This window comes from Larus michahellis, chromosome 2, assembly GCF_964199755.1.
Source record: "Larus michahellis chromosome 2, bLarMic1.1, whole genome shotgun sequence".
In the NCBI taxonomy this organism is placed as follows: domain Eukaryota; kingdom Metazoa; phylum Chordata; class Aves; order Charadriiformes; family Laridae; genus Larus; species Larus michahellis.
Window position 1 is genome coordinate 143,800,984 of NC_133897.1, and position 16,426 is coordinate 143,817,409.

Below are 16,426 nucleotides of genomic sequence, written 5' to 3' on the forward strand. Positions count from 1 at the left end.
GCCCAGGGAGGTTGTGGATGCCCCATCCCTGGAAGTGTTCAAGGCCAGGCTGGATGGGGCTTTGAGCAACCTGGTCTAGTGGAAGGTGTCCCTGCCCATGGCAGGGGGAATGGAACTATATGGCCCTTCCAACCCAAACCATTCTATGATTAGGGCCCCGCAGCCTGTGTGGGCCCCTCTGAGGGCTCACGGTCCCTCTGGAGCTGGGCTGGCAGTGGGGGCGGCAGGGAACGGCACCTCGCTGCCCGTGAGACGTTAATGTGGCGGCTGCGAGGTGGGGTGGGCTGACAGAAGGCCGGAGCTTCGCGCCTCCCGGTGCCAGCCGCAGGGGCAGGCCCTCTACCTTCTCTTCCCCCGCCAACAGCGGGGCCCCGCGGCCGCCTGCGCCTCGGTACGCGGCCGCCGCGCTCCGGCCGCCCCCCCTCGCTCTGCCGCCACAGTTCCGCCGGAGAAGGCGCCCGACGGCGGGAGCAAGAGCAGAGTGGCAGGAAGCGAGGGGCCGCTACGCTCCGCTCGCCGTGTTATGCGAGAGCGCTCCCGCCCCCGGGGCCGACGAGAGGCGGGGGACGGCAGAAGCGCGGGTGGGGCGGCGTCCCCCCGGAGAGAGCGGAGAGGGGCCCCGGCGGCGGGCGACGGCCGCAGGCCGGCGATGGAGGAAGGTGAGGGGGGCCGGCGGAGCGTGTGTCACCCTTATCCCCCTCCGCCGTCGGTGGGGCGGGCGGGGCTGCGGGCGGCCCTGTGCCGCCGTACCGGGTGTGAGGGGGCGCGCGCCTAACGGCCGCCTCGGCGGGGCCGCCGCCTCCTGCAGGCCGCCGAGCAGAGGGGCGGGGAGGTCGGGAGGTCGGTGCGGCCCCTGGCCGGGCCGGGCCGGGGGCCGTGGCCGCTTCCCCGGGCGCAGGTCGGCGGTGGGGCTGCGGCCGGGGCTGGCGGTTTTGTGTCAGGGGCAGTAACGCGCGTACGAAGAAGGTGAAATGCCCGCCGGCGGGACTGGGGTCGGCCTCTCCCGGCAGGGCTGGTCCCACGGCGGCCGGTGGCCGTGCCGGGTCGGGCCGGACCGGACCGGACCCATCCCTCCTCGGCGGTCCCCCAGGGCCCCGCTGGCGAGGCCTCCTCTCCCCTGCCCAGGGCAGCCCACCGTTTGCAGCACCAAGCGGGAGGAAGCTGGGTGGATGGGGACCCAGAAACGTGGGGTCTGTTCCTTTTCCCTGGCCCACCGTTGCACCCCGGGGCAGCGTCTCGGCTCCGTGGATGCCTCTGTGCATGTGATTTTTCTCTGGCATCCCTTCCGTTTCCCCGTTTCTATGTTTTAGTTTGTCTCCTCTCTCACGTTTAGCCGCACACACAATCATTTTTTCTCCAGGTCTGTTTTGTGCTAACCGCCTTTGTGGGGACTGGGAGATGACATTCAGTTTTTTTGGGGAAACCAGCAGAAACGTGACTGCAAGTAGGCACCCAGAGACATGCAAGAGGAAAACTTGCCTGGCCTTCAAGGACAGGGAACTACTAGAGGGAGTCCAGCGGAGGACCGCAAAGATGATCAAGGGAATGGAGCACCTCTCTTATGAGGACAGGCTGAGACCTGGGTCTCCTTAGCCTGGAGAAGACCAAGAGGGGACCTCATTAATGCTTGTAAATATCTGAAGGGCAGGTGTCAAGAGGGTGGGGCCAGACTCTTTTCAGTGATGCCCAGAAACAGAACAAGGGCCAACGGGCGCAAACTGGAACACAGGAAATTCCATCTCAACATAAGGGAGAACTTTACTTTGAGGGTGACAGCACTGGAACAGGCTGCCCAGAGAGATTGTGGAGTCTCCGTCTCTGGAGAAACTCAAAACCTGCCTGTCCAGCCTGCTCTAGGTGACCCTGCTTTGGCAGGGGGGGTTGGACTAGATGATCTCTGAAGGTCCCTTCCTCCAGAATCCCTACAATTCTGCAATTCTGTGAAAACAAGCATATGTGGTACTGTCCCATGGCATATACCAGCCTCTCAGCTGGGGTACTTTGAGCTGGACATGATTTCTGTTTATTTAAGTAGTCTGGTTGTTTGTCTCCCACAAATGCGTCCATCTTCTCTTGAATCTGTATAAACTGTTCGTTTACAGGACATTCTTTGAGTAGGAGTGGTCTACATAAAGGTGACGTGCGATGAACTGGTTCCTTTTAGCCTGACTCATTGGGTTTGTTTGATAACTTCTTGTTCCGGTATTAGAAAAGGAGGTGAATCACTGCTCTCTATTCAGCCTGTCTGTGCGCTTCACTAGCTTGTAGGCCTCTGGCATGTTTCTTTTGGTCATCCTCTTTCCCAGATTGAGGCACCCTCAACTTGCATCCTTGTTCCTTGTATGGCAGCCATTGCACACCTTTGATCATCCTCGTGGCCCTTCTCTGAACGTTTCCCAGCTCTGTCTTATCCTTGTTTAGATGAGAGCACAAGAATTGCAGACAGTGCTCAATTTGCAGGCGAAAAGTGGATTAATATAGCGTCACACAGGAGCAATGAGTTATGCTTTTCTGCAATAGATACACAAAGATAAGTGGAATGCATGTTGTCTAAACAAGAGTTGAAAACAGTTGTACTGGGAACTTACAAGGAACTGGAAAGGAATCTTGGATGAAAAATTGTTTGCTGGATAGAGAGGTACTAGAGATTGTGTCATCAGTTCAAAATCCTACATTATTTTTAGTTGTCACCTTGTTTGACTCTCATTTCACCCCATTTAAAGGATTCATGGAAGTGGAAACACAATTTTTCTTGTTTGAGGCAGGTGCAAATGAAACAAGTAGCATACTTGGATCTTTCTTTGTTGCTTTGAGGGGGGAATCTGTTGAGCAGTCTTCAAAACTGAGGTGAAGATCATTTGCTGACTGAGATACAGTTGTTTCAGAATTAGAATTTTAAATTCTTCTTTCTTTGGGACTTTTCTATTACTGCTGCTAACTCTGGACTTTATAAGTGTGTTACACTTTTAATATGGCTCACTTATCTATCAGAAAAGCAAAATAAATGCCTCCAATGTTCTCAACTGCTGTTGCTCTGGTCATAACTAGAATGACGAGGGCAGACGGTGTCTTTCCAAGCACATATCTGCCAATTCTGGTGATCTAGGGTTTTTTCCTCACATTTTATTTCGTGTGGTACAAGTGATTTTTAATTGCGTGTTTGCCTTGCTGATTAACTTCATATGCATGACATGAAGAGATACTGGTGTATATTTCATTTCGGATTGACATAATGATAAATGTGATAGTGAACACCCTAAACCTTGTTTTGTTTAATATCTTTCCAGTTCTTGTCTTGTTTAGAAAGGTACACATTTTCTGTTTGTTCCATGAAAAATGTTATCATTGAGATCTTGGTTTGCTCAGAATAATTTATAAAATGCTTTGAAAACCCTGTTAAAACACAAAAACAGGTGTCCTGATACAGGCAGACACCACTTTAACAGTTTATTTATGTTACTATCTCTAGTTTCGTTGGGCGTTAAAAGTAGACAGATTTAGACTAGAAGTAATATCCAACTGGAGTAATTAAAAGCTTTGTTGTGGGATGTGAAGATTGAGACTTCAAGTTTGAAGTTGAATGGCTTTGTGAAAGAGCTGGTTTAAGCCCAGAGGAAATCAGTGGCTACAAAATGTCAAGCAATGTTGACAGCAGGTCAAACTGGAGAGCTAAAAATTCTGGAGTGTGACTTCCACTTAAACCTTTTCATCACACTTCTAAAATTACATAAATGTTGTGGGGTGTCATCTTTAATATGGTAATTGTAACAGACTTTTTGCAATGAATCTTTTTGTATGGAGACTTTCACTCTGTGAAGCAGCTTTATTGCCTTTCAGACTGTAAAATAAATAGGCCAGGGCTTCTAACTGATGCTGTTTACAGAAAACTTAACAGAAGCCAAAGAAGCCGTCGGTCTTGTGATGTGATCTATATGGCCTAGCAGGCCGGGCTTTTTAATTGCATGTTAGACCAAAAATTCATAGATCTGCTTAGTTCCAGTAGATCTGGAAACGGGGAAAAAAGTGGTATTTTAGTTGCTTTATAGAAGCTTTCACCATATGAATAACAGGCAGCTCTGTTTAAAAGCAATGGACTAGCCCAGTTTTTGTATTACAGTAATGTGCGTAGTACACTTCTGTACTATACATCATAAAACCAGGATGAGAGTAGAATGGAACTGGCACCAATTTCTCCCAGTGTCTGTATCAGCTTATCTAAACTACTGCCTTCCTTCAGTTGTGTAATGCGTTCATCACGGAATAAACCAGTCAGCTTCCGGTTTGGGTTCTGGGTAATCCCAGAGTATGGCCTCAAAAAAAAAACATTTGATTTTATAAGGAATAACATAGGAATTGATTTCTGTATTGTTACATTTTTATTTCAGTTAGGCATATGACATATTTTAATTGAGTCTTTTGTCAAATATATCTGCTGTGGTATTGAATCAGTAGCAATAACTGGCTGTTACCTGCTGCTGTGTGGATTTCTCAGAGTGCAATTTTACGTATTGTGTTGCAATAACTTAAAAAAATGTCTTCAGGGGCAGCAGACCTGCGACAGAGAAAGAAGCAAAACTGCACGGAATCTGACAAAATGGCTCCAGAGGAGAGAAACAAAGAAAACTCAAAGCTGGGAAGATCGCCAAAATGTAAGCTACAGAATTTTTAGCCAACTTCTGATTCTTTTTCATTATTCTTTTACATTTTATGGGAAGATATTTGTAGCACAGTAATTTATAACAGGCTTATTTTGAATTAGATCTTTGAATGTTTAAGAAAAAACAGGCATGCACATTAGAATTCTTTAATAATGGCATTTTATGTATTGCAGAGTAAAATGGTTGTCCTGGATTGTTTCAGGTTGGGGGGTGGGGTGGGGGGGAAGAGAAAGGGGGAGAGGAAAGGGGTTAAGAATCTCACTGTTGTTTGAGTACAAACAAATGTTTTAATTGCGCTTGGCATGATCTTTCGGTTGGGAAGCTGAAAGGCATGAAGTAATGGTACTGAAACACAAACAGACAGAAAGTCCTTACAGCTTTTCAAGAAACAGAACTAAAACCAGGTGTAGTGTTAGGTGAGTGCTCACCATGCTACCCAAAACTTTAATGTTAAGAGTGCATACTAACCTGAGGGAGCTGCAGGTGAAATAGACACCCATTGAAGGAGTTTGGTAAAGTTCACATTGGTTCCTCTCATATTTAAAAACCAAATGGAGAGTAGAATGTCTCAGTATTGATGTTAGATGTGGTATTGCCACCTCTTTCTGTTAATGTCTTTAAGAAGTTTGTGGTTTTTTGAGTAAAATCTAGAGTTCACTCTGTTTATTTGGAAGACGCTTTCCCTTCTTGGAATTCATTTGAAAATTAAGCTCATTAGAATGGAGAGAAATTTGAAGTGTAGTGTCAGTATTTTATCTGAGAATCCTATGAAGCAGTGGTAACGACTGGGAAAGAAAACTGCAGGACAGGAATAACAAACCGTTTCTTGATGTATCTGTGCTGCTGATGGTATGATAATTCTGATGCCACTAAGTTCACTTGCTGTTCAGAAATTAATCATATTTAGGGCATACTGTTTGTTTCTAAGTCGTCTGGACTATTTTACCTTTTTCACTGTCCCTTTTCAGATATGTTAATTCAGCGTTTTGCGAAACTTTTCTTTGGCTGTCTTGCGGCAGTCACTAGCGGAATGATGTATGCTGTGTACCTCTCAACATATCATGAACGGAAATTCTGGTTTTCCAGCAGGCAGGTAAAGAAAATAGTTAAACTACTGAAACAAAAGCCAAATTGTGTCCTTGAAATAAAAGCTGATCCATGTCAGGTTGGAACTACTTGCTTGTAGAATCCCATGTCGTTCTAGTCAGGCCTGTCTTTGATATAGTATCTTTTTTTTCACTTCTTTTTTTTTAAAAAGTGTTTCTCCTACTAACAATAATCTTGTCTTGTTATGCTTTTATATGTTTTTCCATGCCATCCTTTATCATTGAAATAACTTTCTAAAATTTGGAGAAAAAAAAAAGAAGCATACTGGGATTGCATAAGCTAAAAAACAGGAACGCATATTTGGGTTTTTTTTGTTGTTGTTGTTTTGTTTTTTCTTGAAGAACAGTGTTATGTAGTGGAGTATGGAAAGTTGAATGAAATTCAGGTTTGTGAACATGAAAGGATCCTGTGGATCTTGTGCAGATTTATGATGTGGTTTTGAGTTGCTCTGATTCTGAGCATGTTTGCTAAATTATAGAGAGCATTATATACCTGACAGAGGTGCTGTGAAGATTAATGTTTTGAGGAATACTTCGAAGATGTACAGTGGAGTCATAACCATGTACTGTATTACAAAACCAGTCTATCTGAAAATATATAGTCTTTTATGGGAAGAGATTGCAGGAGGTGAATATATATTTTTTTTTCTAGGAACTTGAACGAGAAATTACATTTCAGGGTGACAGCGCCATTTATTACTCATTCTATAAAGAACTGCTAAAGGCTCCTTCCTTTGAAAGAGGTACAAAACCCGTTTATTTTATTAACCTTGAAAAGTCCTGTTCCTTTTGGAGACAGTAAAAAAACTCATGCAGACTGGGGAGACTGATTTTATAATCATCTATAGGTATATCAGTCAGATTAGTTAAACACTGCATGCTGACGTAACTTTTCAGTGCCTTCTAAAAAACAATATTCAACTATTTTGTATTCCAGTGGATTGCCTTTAGTCAATACTCTGGAATAGGATTATTACTCTCATATTGCCCCATATGGAAGTTTTCTTTAGGTTTGCCTATGCTACATAGGGGATTTTTTGCCATGTAAGCATAATTGATCTTTAATTTGGGAACGGGGGATGGAAGTGACTGTTTTCCATACTTTGTCAGAAGATGGTACGGTTTCTGTCAAGAGTTGATCTGCTCAGTCCTGTCCCTGATGGAGGTTTCTACTCCTGTTAACTCTGACGAATAGATGTTGATGAGCGCTGAGTGATGGGGACAGAAAACAGGAGGGAGAATAAACTGGGTGGCAGTGGTCTCTCCTCCCTTTGCGCTCCTGCTCTTTATCCTGCATTGGCTCAGGAGCTCACTGATCCCAAGTCCCTAAACCAGCATAAAACTAAAGCAATGAAAAGAAGATGGAACACTTTTGTGCTAGTTTAGTGAGTACAGGAGGCCACCTGGGCCTCACGTGGGGAAGAGGCATGAACTCCAGGAGAGAAGGAGGAGTGAACAACCCTGTCTCACAGAGGTCAGCCATTGCATTAGTTCAGTCCCCTCGTGAAACCTCATCTGAAGCCAGTTAAACTTTGTAGGTATAGTTTTATTGGTTAACAGCCCAGCTGATGTGTAGCTCGTCAGCAATATATAGTAGGTCTTTGGTACAGTCAGTTCCTCATTATCTCTGTGGAGATTACCCATGTGGGTAGATGGACTGCCTCATTCAGGCGTGCTGCCTCTGCAAACAGACAGACTCGGGTGTCTACTAGGTATTATGGGGGCACCCAGTTTTCAAAGTTGTATCATTGCTGTGCTGAACCCCGTTATAAGTCCTGCAGGACCTGGTTCGGCCTGGAGAGAGCCCACTGCAGACCACACACCAAGATATGCACAGAGCTGAAAAGAGTAATCTTGTTTGTCTGTTGGGTTTTTTGTCCTTTTTTTTTCCCCCATTCTCTAATTTGGTTTATTTTACCTCTTCCCTTTGTTGTCCTAAGCAATGATTTTTTTTAATTATAGTATCTCAGAATGATGTATCCTTCAAGTATGCCAGCTTCAATTTCATCTCAATCCCATACAAAGGCGTATTGTGTTAAGTGAGTGATTCTTAGAAGTCTCAAAAAGGCAGGGCTGAAAAAGGTGACGAGGCCATCGTATCTGACGTCTTTGTGGAGACAGGTTTAATACATTGTTCTCATCCCTGTTAGATCTTTGTCTCACTTTTTAAGAACTTCCTGTGAAGGTGATCTGTAGGTAGCTGGTTCCAGGGCTGCATCAGTGTGTTACTGAAAAGACTATGCTTCAGCTGGTTAGTTTTGGGCCTTCTATTTAAAGGGTAGATCAAAAAATGGTAATAACTTTGTTGCTAAATTGGTAGGGCAGAATGGCACCTGTCACAGAAATTTCTCCTTTCTTTAAAATTAGGAGTGGTGAATCAATTAGTGGCTTTAATGATCAAATCTGTTTCCCCCTACCTGTGAGTACACTTTCACCTCTTTTAAGAACAGCGGTGTTAAGTGATTCCAAGAATAATGTATTTTTTTTGTCTATAGGTGTTTATGAGTTGACACACAACAATAAGACAGTATCACTGAAGACGATAAATGCCGTCCAGCAAATGACTTTGTACCCAGAGTTGATTGCTAGTGTTTTATATCAAGCATCTGGTAGCGAAGTATGTGCATTTCTCCTACTTTCTGTGCTTTCATTATGGTTGTGTATGGGTGCGTATGAGACTTTCTATGCTGTATACAATAAATACATGCAATTTTTGTTGAATGAATTGAGCTAAGCCTCTCACCAGGTTCAGGTTCTCCTCAATTCTGGTCAGTCTCTGGCATAAGATCTTGGGGGTTTATATGCACTAAACTTTTCTGTCTGTAATTCTTTACATCTACAAACTGTGTAGAAAGGTGAAGAGTATCTGTGCTATCCATTAAAAACAGGAAAGTTAGTTCCTTTGGAGTACAGAAGTCTATTATAGTGGTACCTGTCTCTACTCATTCCCATATAGGTAAAAGGGAAAAACACTTTTGTAGATAAAGCTTTTGTCTCTCTCTGCTCTACTTGGGCTTTGTTCTGCTTACACTGCATACTTGTGTCCTTTCTCATTTATCTTTTTTTAATTATTATTTATTTATTTTATATATGCTTCTCTGTGTTTGGAACCGTTTTGCCACATCTTTACTTCTCTAAGTTCCTCCCCAACATAATTTCTTCCAGTAGTCCTTTGAACTTTATATCTTACTGCAGTATAGATTTATTAGATCTGACACATACAATGTTCATGCTAAAGCCAATACAAAAATCATGGCACTAGCAAGCTGAGTTCTGAAATATGCTCTTAATTCACGCCGCTTTGTTTTCCCTGAGCCCAAAATAAAAGCATGCTCCATACTTTTCTAGAACAGGGGCCGTCACTTACCTGCTTGTAAAGCACCTAGCACACTGTTAGCAGTATGCAAATAGTAAATAGTAATCATTTCCAGCTTCAGCTCAGTTGCCGCTATGTCTCTTCGTTTTTATTTGTAATTTCAGGAAGTTATTGAACCAGTGTATTTCTACATTGGTATAGTTTTTGGACTGCAGGGAATTTATGTGACTGCATTGTTTGTAACCAGTTGGGTTATGAGTGGGACTTGGCTGGCAGGAATGCTGACTGTAGCATGGTTCATTATTAACAGGTAAGAAAAACATCTTTATACAATCTAGTTTGTCAATAAGACATTTTAAAGTATTAGAGCAGATTGGAATGCTTTCTATTAAACTTTGTGTTCTCATTGTGAGAGCAAACCCTTACACTGAATACAAAACATTTCCCAGAGATGCACTGATTCTCATGATTCTTTTACTAATGGAAAGGCCTCCTGTTGTCCAAACCATCCAGGCTGCCAGTTGAACTGACTTTATGTATTTGTGTGAATATGGGAGTATTCTCACACAATTCCATTTTGCAAAAAAATTTCCTCAGAAGTTTTTGGTTTTGTGCTGGTGAAGAATGGAAACAAATTTTCAAAGTCGCTGTAAAACAGAATTGCTTTCTGTGGCCAGCTCTAACTGTTGTGATGGTTGTTTTGTTGCTTAGAAGGAAATGACCGAGTGCATTTTACTTGTAAAGAGTCTTTGATTTTTTTTTTTTAAATCTGCTTTTTATAGTGTTTTTTTCTTCAAAGTGGAATCTTTGTGGATGATTCTGATCTCAAGATTTTTTTTTATTTTAAGATATTTCACAATTATAGGGAGCCTCATTTGGGCAATGAGAACTTGTGTTCAGTTCCTGATTTGTCACCAAGTAGCTCTGAGGCTTTCTATGAACTTGAGAGCACTTGAAAGAAAAGAGCTATGGAGGACTAAAATGTTAGAGATATACCTTTAAAGTTGAACTGTGGGGAAACATCTTTTAGGAGTGTGAAGTCATCATGACCAATTCTGTGATTAGTAGCTAAAAATACTGTTCATCAAGCTGGTGTGAACAGTGGAAAGTAGGGAAAATGGTGAATAAATCTGTATTTTTTTCAACAGCAAAGAAGATTAAACACTGTTACCAAATTGAAAGGTCCAGTAGTTAAAAAAGCTCCAAATATGCCTCTGTAAGAGGCTTCAGAGGTAAAAATGAAAGGTGACGCTTTCAAATATCTAAATGATAAAGGAGATAGAGGCTCCTTTTTAAAAGCATAGTAGACACAAAGACGACTATGTACCTCTGAAACTGATGCTTTTGATCACATTTGAAAGTGTGACTTGTGCTTCTAAGTCACTTTAGCACTTTTTAAAACTTTCTCCTACAGCTCTAATTGTGCAGATACTGTCAAGTCATTCCATGAGAAGACCCTGCTGCTGTTCTGGCCCGTGCTCCCCATCCGTCTTTAATCTTTTGTTTTGCTGGGCAGAATTTTCCCTGTAGACAGAGTATCTGCTGGTGCTGCTGCTAAGAGGGAGCACTACTTTGGATTAAGTATGTTGTGCTCAACCGCATAAATCACTTATTTATAACATATTGTATGAGAACTGAAAGGAGTCTTTTCTCTCAGCTATGAGCTGATTTTCATCGCAATGTGAAAAGCTGCTGTTACGGCGGTGGTCCCCTGCCTATGGACATAAGACCATTTAGCACTGCTCGTGGCCAAAGAAAGCACCGTTGTCACGGTGCAGGTTGGCAGAAGCAGTGTGTGATGCGTCCAGCTCGCACAGTGTTGTGGTGGGTCAGAAAAGGCTGGAGGCAGATGCTTTTTGGCTTCAGTCCTATAAATGCTACCTAGTAAGGAGACCTGCTGAGTAAAGTCAAGTAAGGATTGGACCTTCCATGCTGGTATTAAACTTGTGACCTGTATCAGCAGTGAAATTGTGTCAGTATTACTTTACACCTAATACGGGAATAGTTTGCTTGCAAGGCCACACTGATAACTAGAAGTGACATTTAGGCTTTCCTTGATATTTTTGTTCTGTAAATCTTTTAATAATTTTGTTTCTCTGTACTTTATTGTAGGACAGATACAACAAGAATTGATTACTCCATACCATCAAGGGAAAATTGGGCTTTGCCGTATTTTGCATGTCAAGTAGCGGCTCTCACAGGCTATTTAAAAAAAAACCTAAATTGTTCTGCTGAGGTAAAGCAAAATTAATTTCTTAATAAAGAGTTGCTGGTAGAACTGTGCTCTAGAGTAGTTACTTCTGTCGCTATTGCCCCACAACACAGAAAACAGCAGATGTTTCGTTTGTTCTTTTCAAATCAGCCACTTGGATTTCACCTAGGCATGTGCAGTTTTTGCTAAGTGACTTGTGCCCTGCACTGTTATGCCCCCATGAGGGTTCAGAAAGAACAGTGATAATGGTAAAGCTCAATGGTAATGAGCTGTGTGCTGTCTTTTTAAAATTAACTGATGCGGAATTTTTCTCACTGTGTAAACTATTTTGTTGCTCTTCCTGTTGCTCGGAGAAGATAGTAGTAACTTCCTTTCCCTGTCTTTCTGTCAAAGATGTTTATTCTGATTGGCTTTAAATGTTTTTGAATGTTTCAGTAATTACTTTCTTCCATCTGAGAACATTTTAAATATGTCTGAAGTCAATATTTTAATTATTTCCTAAAATAATAATTAATTTCCATAGTTTATGTTTTAATGACCTCTCAGTTACTTAGTGACAGAGATGCATAAGTATGAAATTAATGCTTTTTTTTGTTTTTCTTTTTACCTCTAGAAGTTTTGTTACCTTTTGGTGAGTGCTTCAACATATACCTTCATGATGATGTGGGAGTACAGTCATTATCTCCTGTTTGTCCAGGCTGTTTCTCTTTTTCTGCTAGACAGCTTTTCCCTGGCACAGACAGAGAAGGTATTAGAACTCTTCAACCTACTGATAGTTGGGATCTTAAAAATGTCTTAAATACAACCTCAGAGGCGCCCGCCATTACTGCTCAGGAGCTCCAAAGGGTGCAGACTGAGTGATGACTTGAGTGTCTTGCAGCCTGCATCCAGATGAAGCACGTCATGTCCGTTGGAAAAATAAAATGGCTTTAAACTCACTCTCTTTTGGACTACTGTGTTTGGGACAGCTTTCCTAAGAAAAGGGTCAGAAACTAAACAAAGCTTCTGGGACCTGAAACATCCTTGGAGAGCTGAAAGAATGATGAATGATACTCAGTCATGCATCCTTTTGGCCCGCTTACCTCTTCTTTTCCTTTCCCTATTCACAGTAGGATGGGGCTGACCAGAAAACTGCTCTGTTGGCTCTGTGCAGTTAAGGGGCTCATTTTCACCCTGAATGGCCTGCCCTGTACTGATTTAGCCAACAAATAGGCTAGACAGATGCTGAAGGCCAATTGATTTTTCAATTCAGTACAAGAAAGTATTTGAATTTATTCTGCAAAAATGGTTCTTAGAAATGTTGGAACAATAAGGCATTTTTGCTCTGTGTGTTGCAGTGCTGTATCTGCTACTTTGTACGTGTGCCTTCTAGTTTTGTTAGATGTAGCTTCCATTTCAAACTGCATGCAATTCTAGTTCATCACCTCTTCTTTCAATTGCTTTTTTTTCTGTTCCTCATCAGTGGGAAATGTTTGAGCTATTTAGTTCAAAGCAGGGTCCTTAAAATATAAGGGAGAAGACGGGTGTTTTGGTAAAAGTCAAAAATCAATTATCGGGGTTTATAAGATCTGCTTATCAATTAAGAAAATAACAAAGTATCAGTAACGGTCTGTGTATTCCTGAGATAGGTTAAATGAACAAATTATTGTGAGGGCAAGGAAAGTGCATGTTTCCAATAGCTTTTTCTCACAAATTCTGTGTTTTCATACTGTTCTGTTGTGGTTACTGCTTCATGCTGCATCACAGTGAGGTGTTGCACAACAGGGAGACCTTTTAAAATACTAGTACTTCTGGCATTTTTACAGAATTCTTGTGAAGGAATTGTGCTGTAGTTAGTCAGGCTGACCAGGATCATTTTGGTGTGAAATGCTTTGCAGAGCTAAACAGTACGCTGTTAGATTCATGAGTTGGAGGGTAGAGATCCATTAATCCCCTGATTAAGAGAGGAATGGAGTGAGCCATCTACTGCTCTGAAAAGCAAGACGTATATCCACTGTAATTTCATTTTATTGTGTTTTATTTTGTTTCTTCGACAGGTGCATGAAGTATACAAAATCTACTTGTTTTCTCTCTTCTTGGGGTACCTTTTGCAGTTTGAAAATTCAGCCTTACTAGTGTCACCATTACTGAGTCTTGTAGCAGCTTTAATGTTCTCTAAATGCCTTCAGGTAATGAGATTCTCCTCTGACTCTGAGTGTAGTTTTTATTCTTTAAACTGAACTCCAAATGATATGGCATTCTTAAAATATTTTTGCAGATGAATATGAAAAAAGGTACATTTTTGTCAAGATTACTGAAAGTAATGTACATCTATTTGGTACTTACAATAACAGTGACAGTAAACTTCTTACTAAAGGTAAGATTCCTCTTTAAAAAGTGATTTTAATTGTCAAAATCTAAATGGAAAGTTGCAGATGTATCTTGGAAAAATCTTTTGAAGTGTTGCTTATCTTGCTGATCTGAGAGTTCAAATTGGAGTACTAAAAATTGAGTCATTCTGTGTCTATATAAAAAGTGTTTAACAAATGAAGCAGCTGGGTTTTGTTGGGGTTTCGGTCTTTTGGATGAGGTTAAAGCATAGTATAGAAATAGTCTTTAAATCACACTTTAGCTATTTCATAAATGTGGTTTTTGTTAGAACTTGGATGGCCTCTACAAACTGGTCTGAATGTTAAAACAATATTTGTGCACGGAGAAGACTTAGTAGCCAGATATGAATAGTCTCAGGGTAGATGTTAATTTTCAATTAAATTTCAGTGAGAACATGGGAACAGAGACCTTCACTTAGTGTAGGAGTCAGCTAGGAGTTGAGATTACACAATGGGATTTTAGCCTGACCTTGTATTTTGATTAGCTACTCCCTTTTGCTGGTTCTAGTCTTTTACATAATTTATTATGCTTTTCCTCTATGTCTCAAACTCACCCTGGTTCTGTTAATTAACGGTGTTGACTTAAAAATAAAGAAGCTAGTGAACCCTAAAAAGTTTGAGAGAATGCTCAGACCAGATTTTTTTCTTGTGCCATTCAGACTGGCTAGCCTTGCTGTATCTCCATGAAAGTAAAATCTAACTTTGAAAAATATGAGTTAAATTACGTAGACAGTACACAGAACTTTTGGCTGCTCAAACAATTTATGTGAAGATTACAAATACTCATAACTTTTGCTAGGCTGCAGTCCTATTGTTTAGTGGAGCCAAACGCAATGTTCTTTGGCTTGCTTGGGGGTAAGTTACGTCTGTTTTTCATGATCCTTTTTGCACTGCTTGGTAGTCTTCTGACAATTTATTGACAGCTTTTCACTTGTCCTCCTGTTGGGGTACCTGGAGGGAATGGTATTCTCAAGGCAACTCTAAAGATAGTTGGGTTTTTTTAAAGTGAAGATTTACAATACCACACCGGTACCATAATTGGCACACACTTAATCCAATTTGTTAGTTTTAACTAAATCCTGAATAGTTGATTGTTCCCTGCCATTTTGTAATCTGAATGAAGTGACTATGTGAAAGCTGCATCCAGCACTGGATAAGATTTTTCTCTGCTAAATTAATCTTTCAGATGTTTGTTCCTCATAAAGAAAATGAGCATTTGCTGAAGTTCATTGAAGTAAAACTTGGCTTAAACACAACTAAGTAAGTTTTTAAACTCTTTACACCTTCTAAGATATCCGAACTTCTGAAACTGCTCTGAGAAGTATAAAATTTCAGTGGCTTGTGAGAATTTTATAGAGGAGTTAGGGAAACGGTTTCTATTTGTCGCCTGGTTTTAAGATTGAATTTTAAACAATATTCCTCTACAGAATTTACTTAGGATTTTGAGGTTTCTGAGGCACCTCAATATTTTTCATGCTGTGGGGTGAAAGCATTTCATAGATTTTTGTTTTCGTTTGATGTTGAAGAGCAAAAACTTCCTGTACTCTGTCTACTGTTTCTAATACGACTTGAAAGCAAAGATAATAGGGTAAAGGTGGTGGTAGTAACTATTTATAGCCTGGAAAAGAAAGGGCTCTGAAGAGAGTCATGAACTGTCGATACTATCTCAAAACAGGGTTGGGTTGTGGGGTTTTATTTTTAGTTTTGTAAGAATAACGCCCCCAAAAAACCCTCTGTATGTTTCGGAAGAAACTAGGACGAGGGACAACTTAAAAGTCAGAGGGAATTGTTGGGACTGTAAGAAAAACGCTTGCATCTGTAAAAGAGATAAAGTTGGTCTACAAGAAGAAGACATCATGGCTACAGATTTTCTGGAAAACTTCAAATGGAGTATTGGTAAGGACTGAGACACCGCCTGAACCCAAGCCAAGACTTGCAATTCTGTGCAGGAATTGAGACACTCTCCTGGGAACTGCATCTCTTACAAAGCTACTTCATGACCTTTCAGGGAAAGAAGTGGAAAATGACATCACACATAACTGCAATTGTTGGGGAATTTTTGGAAGACAACATGTAACGGCGTTGACTAAAATGCATTGCTTAACACACATATATGCATGTTCTTAAGTGTTTTGCAAGAAAAGAGAGGACTGCTTCTGGTCAGAATTTCAGTTTATTCAGCTATCAGGTGTTGCAGATTTTATCCCCTCTCCTCCCAGGACTTGCTACATGTTACTTTCCAGGATGTCAGACTCTGCAATGAAGCCAGTGATTGTGACAAACTGAGTGGAACTATGCCTAGAAAATTGTGTAACTGTGGGTTGGAGTTATGGTTTGCAGCACAAGAGCTTCAAGATCTGTCTTTTAAGGCCAGTTTGGACATGCCCAGCTGTTAATCTTTAAACTGATTCTGTCTAATTGAAAGTGGTTCAGTTCTCTAGTCTTCCCTTGGGGAGAAAGATAAAGAAAAGAGGGAGGAAAGCAAAACAAAATAAGGCAAGAATGCATTCACGGCATCACATGCTGCACCACTTCCAGTTGAGAATACACAATGATGGTGCTTCTTGGCAGAGTATATAATCTTTCTGCTCATTAATTGGGAACGAAGAATGATCGAGTGGGTTCGGCTACAGAACTAGAATTTCAGTATTAAGGATTCTATTCTTGGCAGTGCCTCGGGCTTGTTTGTGATCTCAGATGACCACTTTCCCTTCTTCATCTCCCCATTTGGAATGAGGACAAGCATACCTTCTTGCATCAATATC

General features: G+C 41.4%; 1 protein-coding gene across 3 annotated transcripts in view; it reads left to right on the top strand.

Moving 5' to 3' along the window:
• The first annotated feature begins 455 nt into the window (after positions 1-455).
• Positions 456-16,426, top strand: part of DPY19L4 (dpy-19 like 4) — a 36,070-nt gene continuing 20,099 nt past the window's right edge. For 2 of the 3 annotated variants that reach the window (XM_074577444.1, XM_074577447.1), the window contains exons 1-11: positions 456-659; positions 4,542-4,649; positions 5,627-5,751; positions 6,417-6,507; positions 8,260-8,381; positions 9,245-9,390; positions 11,193-11,316; positions 11,906-12,040; positions 13,329-13,460; positions 13,550-13,648; positions 14,848-14,921. In XM_074577444.1, the coding sequence (XP_074433545.1) occupies positions 524-659; positions 4,542-4,649; positions 5,627-5,751; positions 6,417-6,507; positions 8,260-8,381; positions 9,245-9,390; positions 11,193-11,316; positions 11,906-12,040; positions 13,329-13,460; positions 13,550-13,648; positions 14,848-14,921 (1,292 nt within the window). In that variant the 5' untranslated portion in view covers positions 456-523. The remainder of the gene's footprint in view (positions 660-4,541; positions 4,650-5,626; positions 5,752-6,416; positions 6,508-8,259; positions 8,382-9,244; positions 9,391-11,192; positions 11,317-11,905; positions 12,041-13,328; positions 13,461-13,549; positions 13,649-14,847; positions 14,922-16,426) is intronic. The other variant, XM_074577445.1, reaches the window with a different exon arrangement.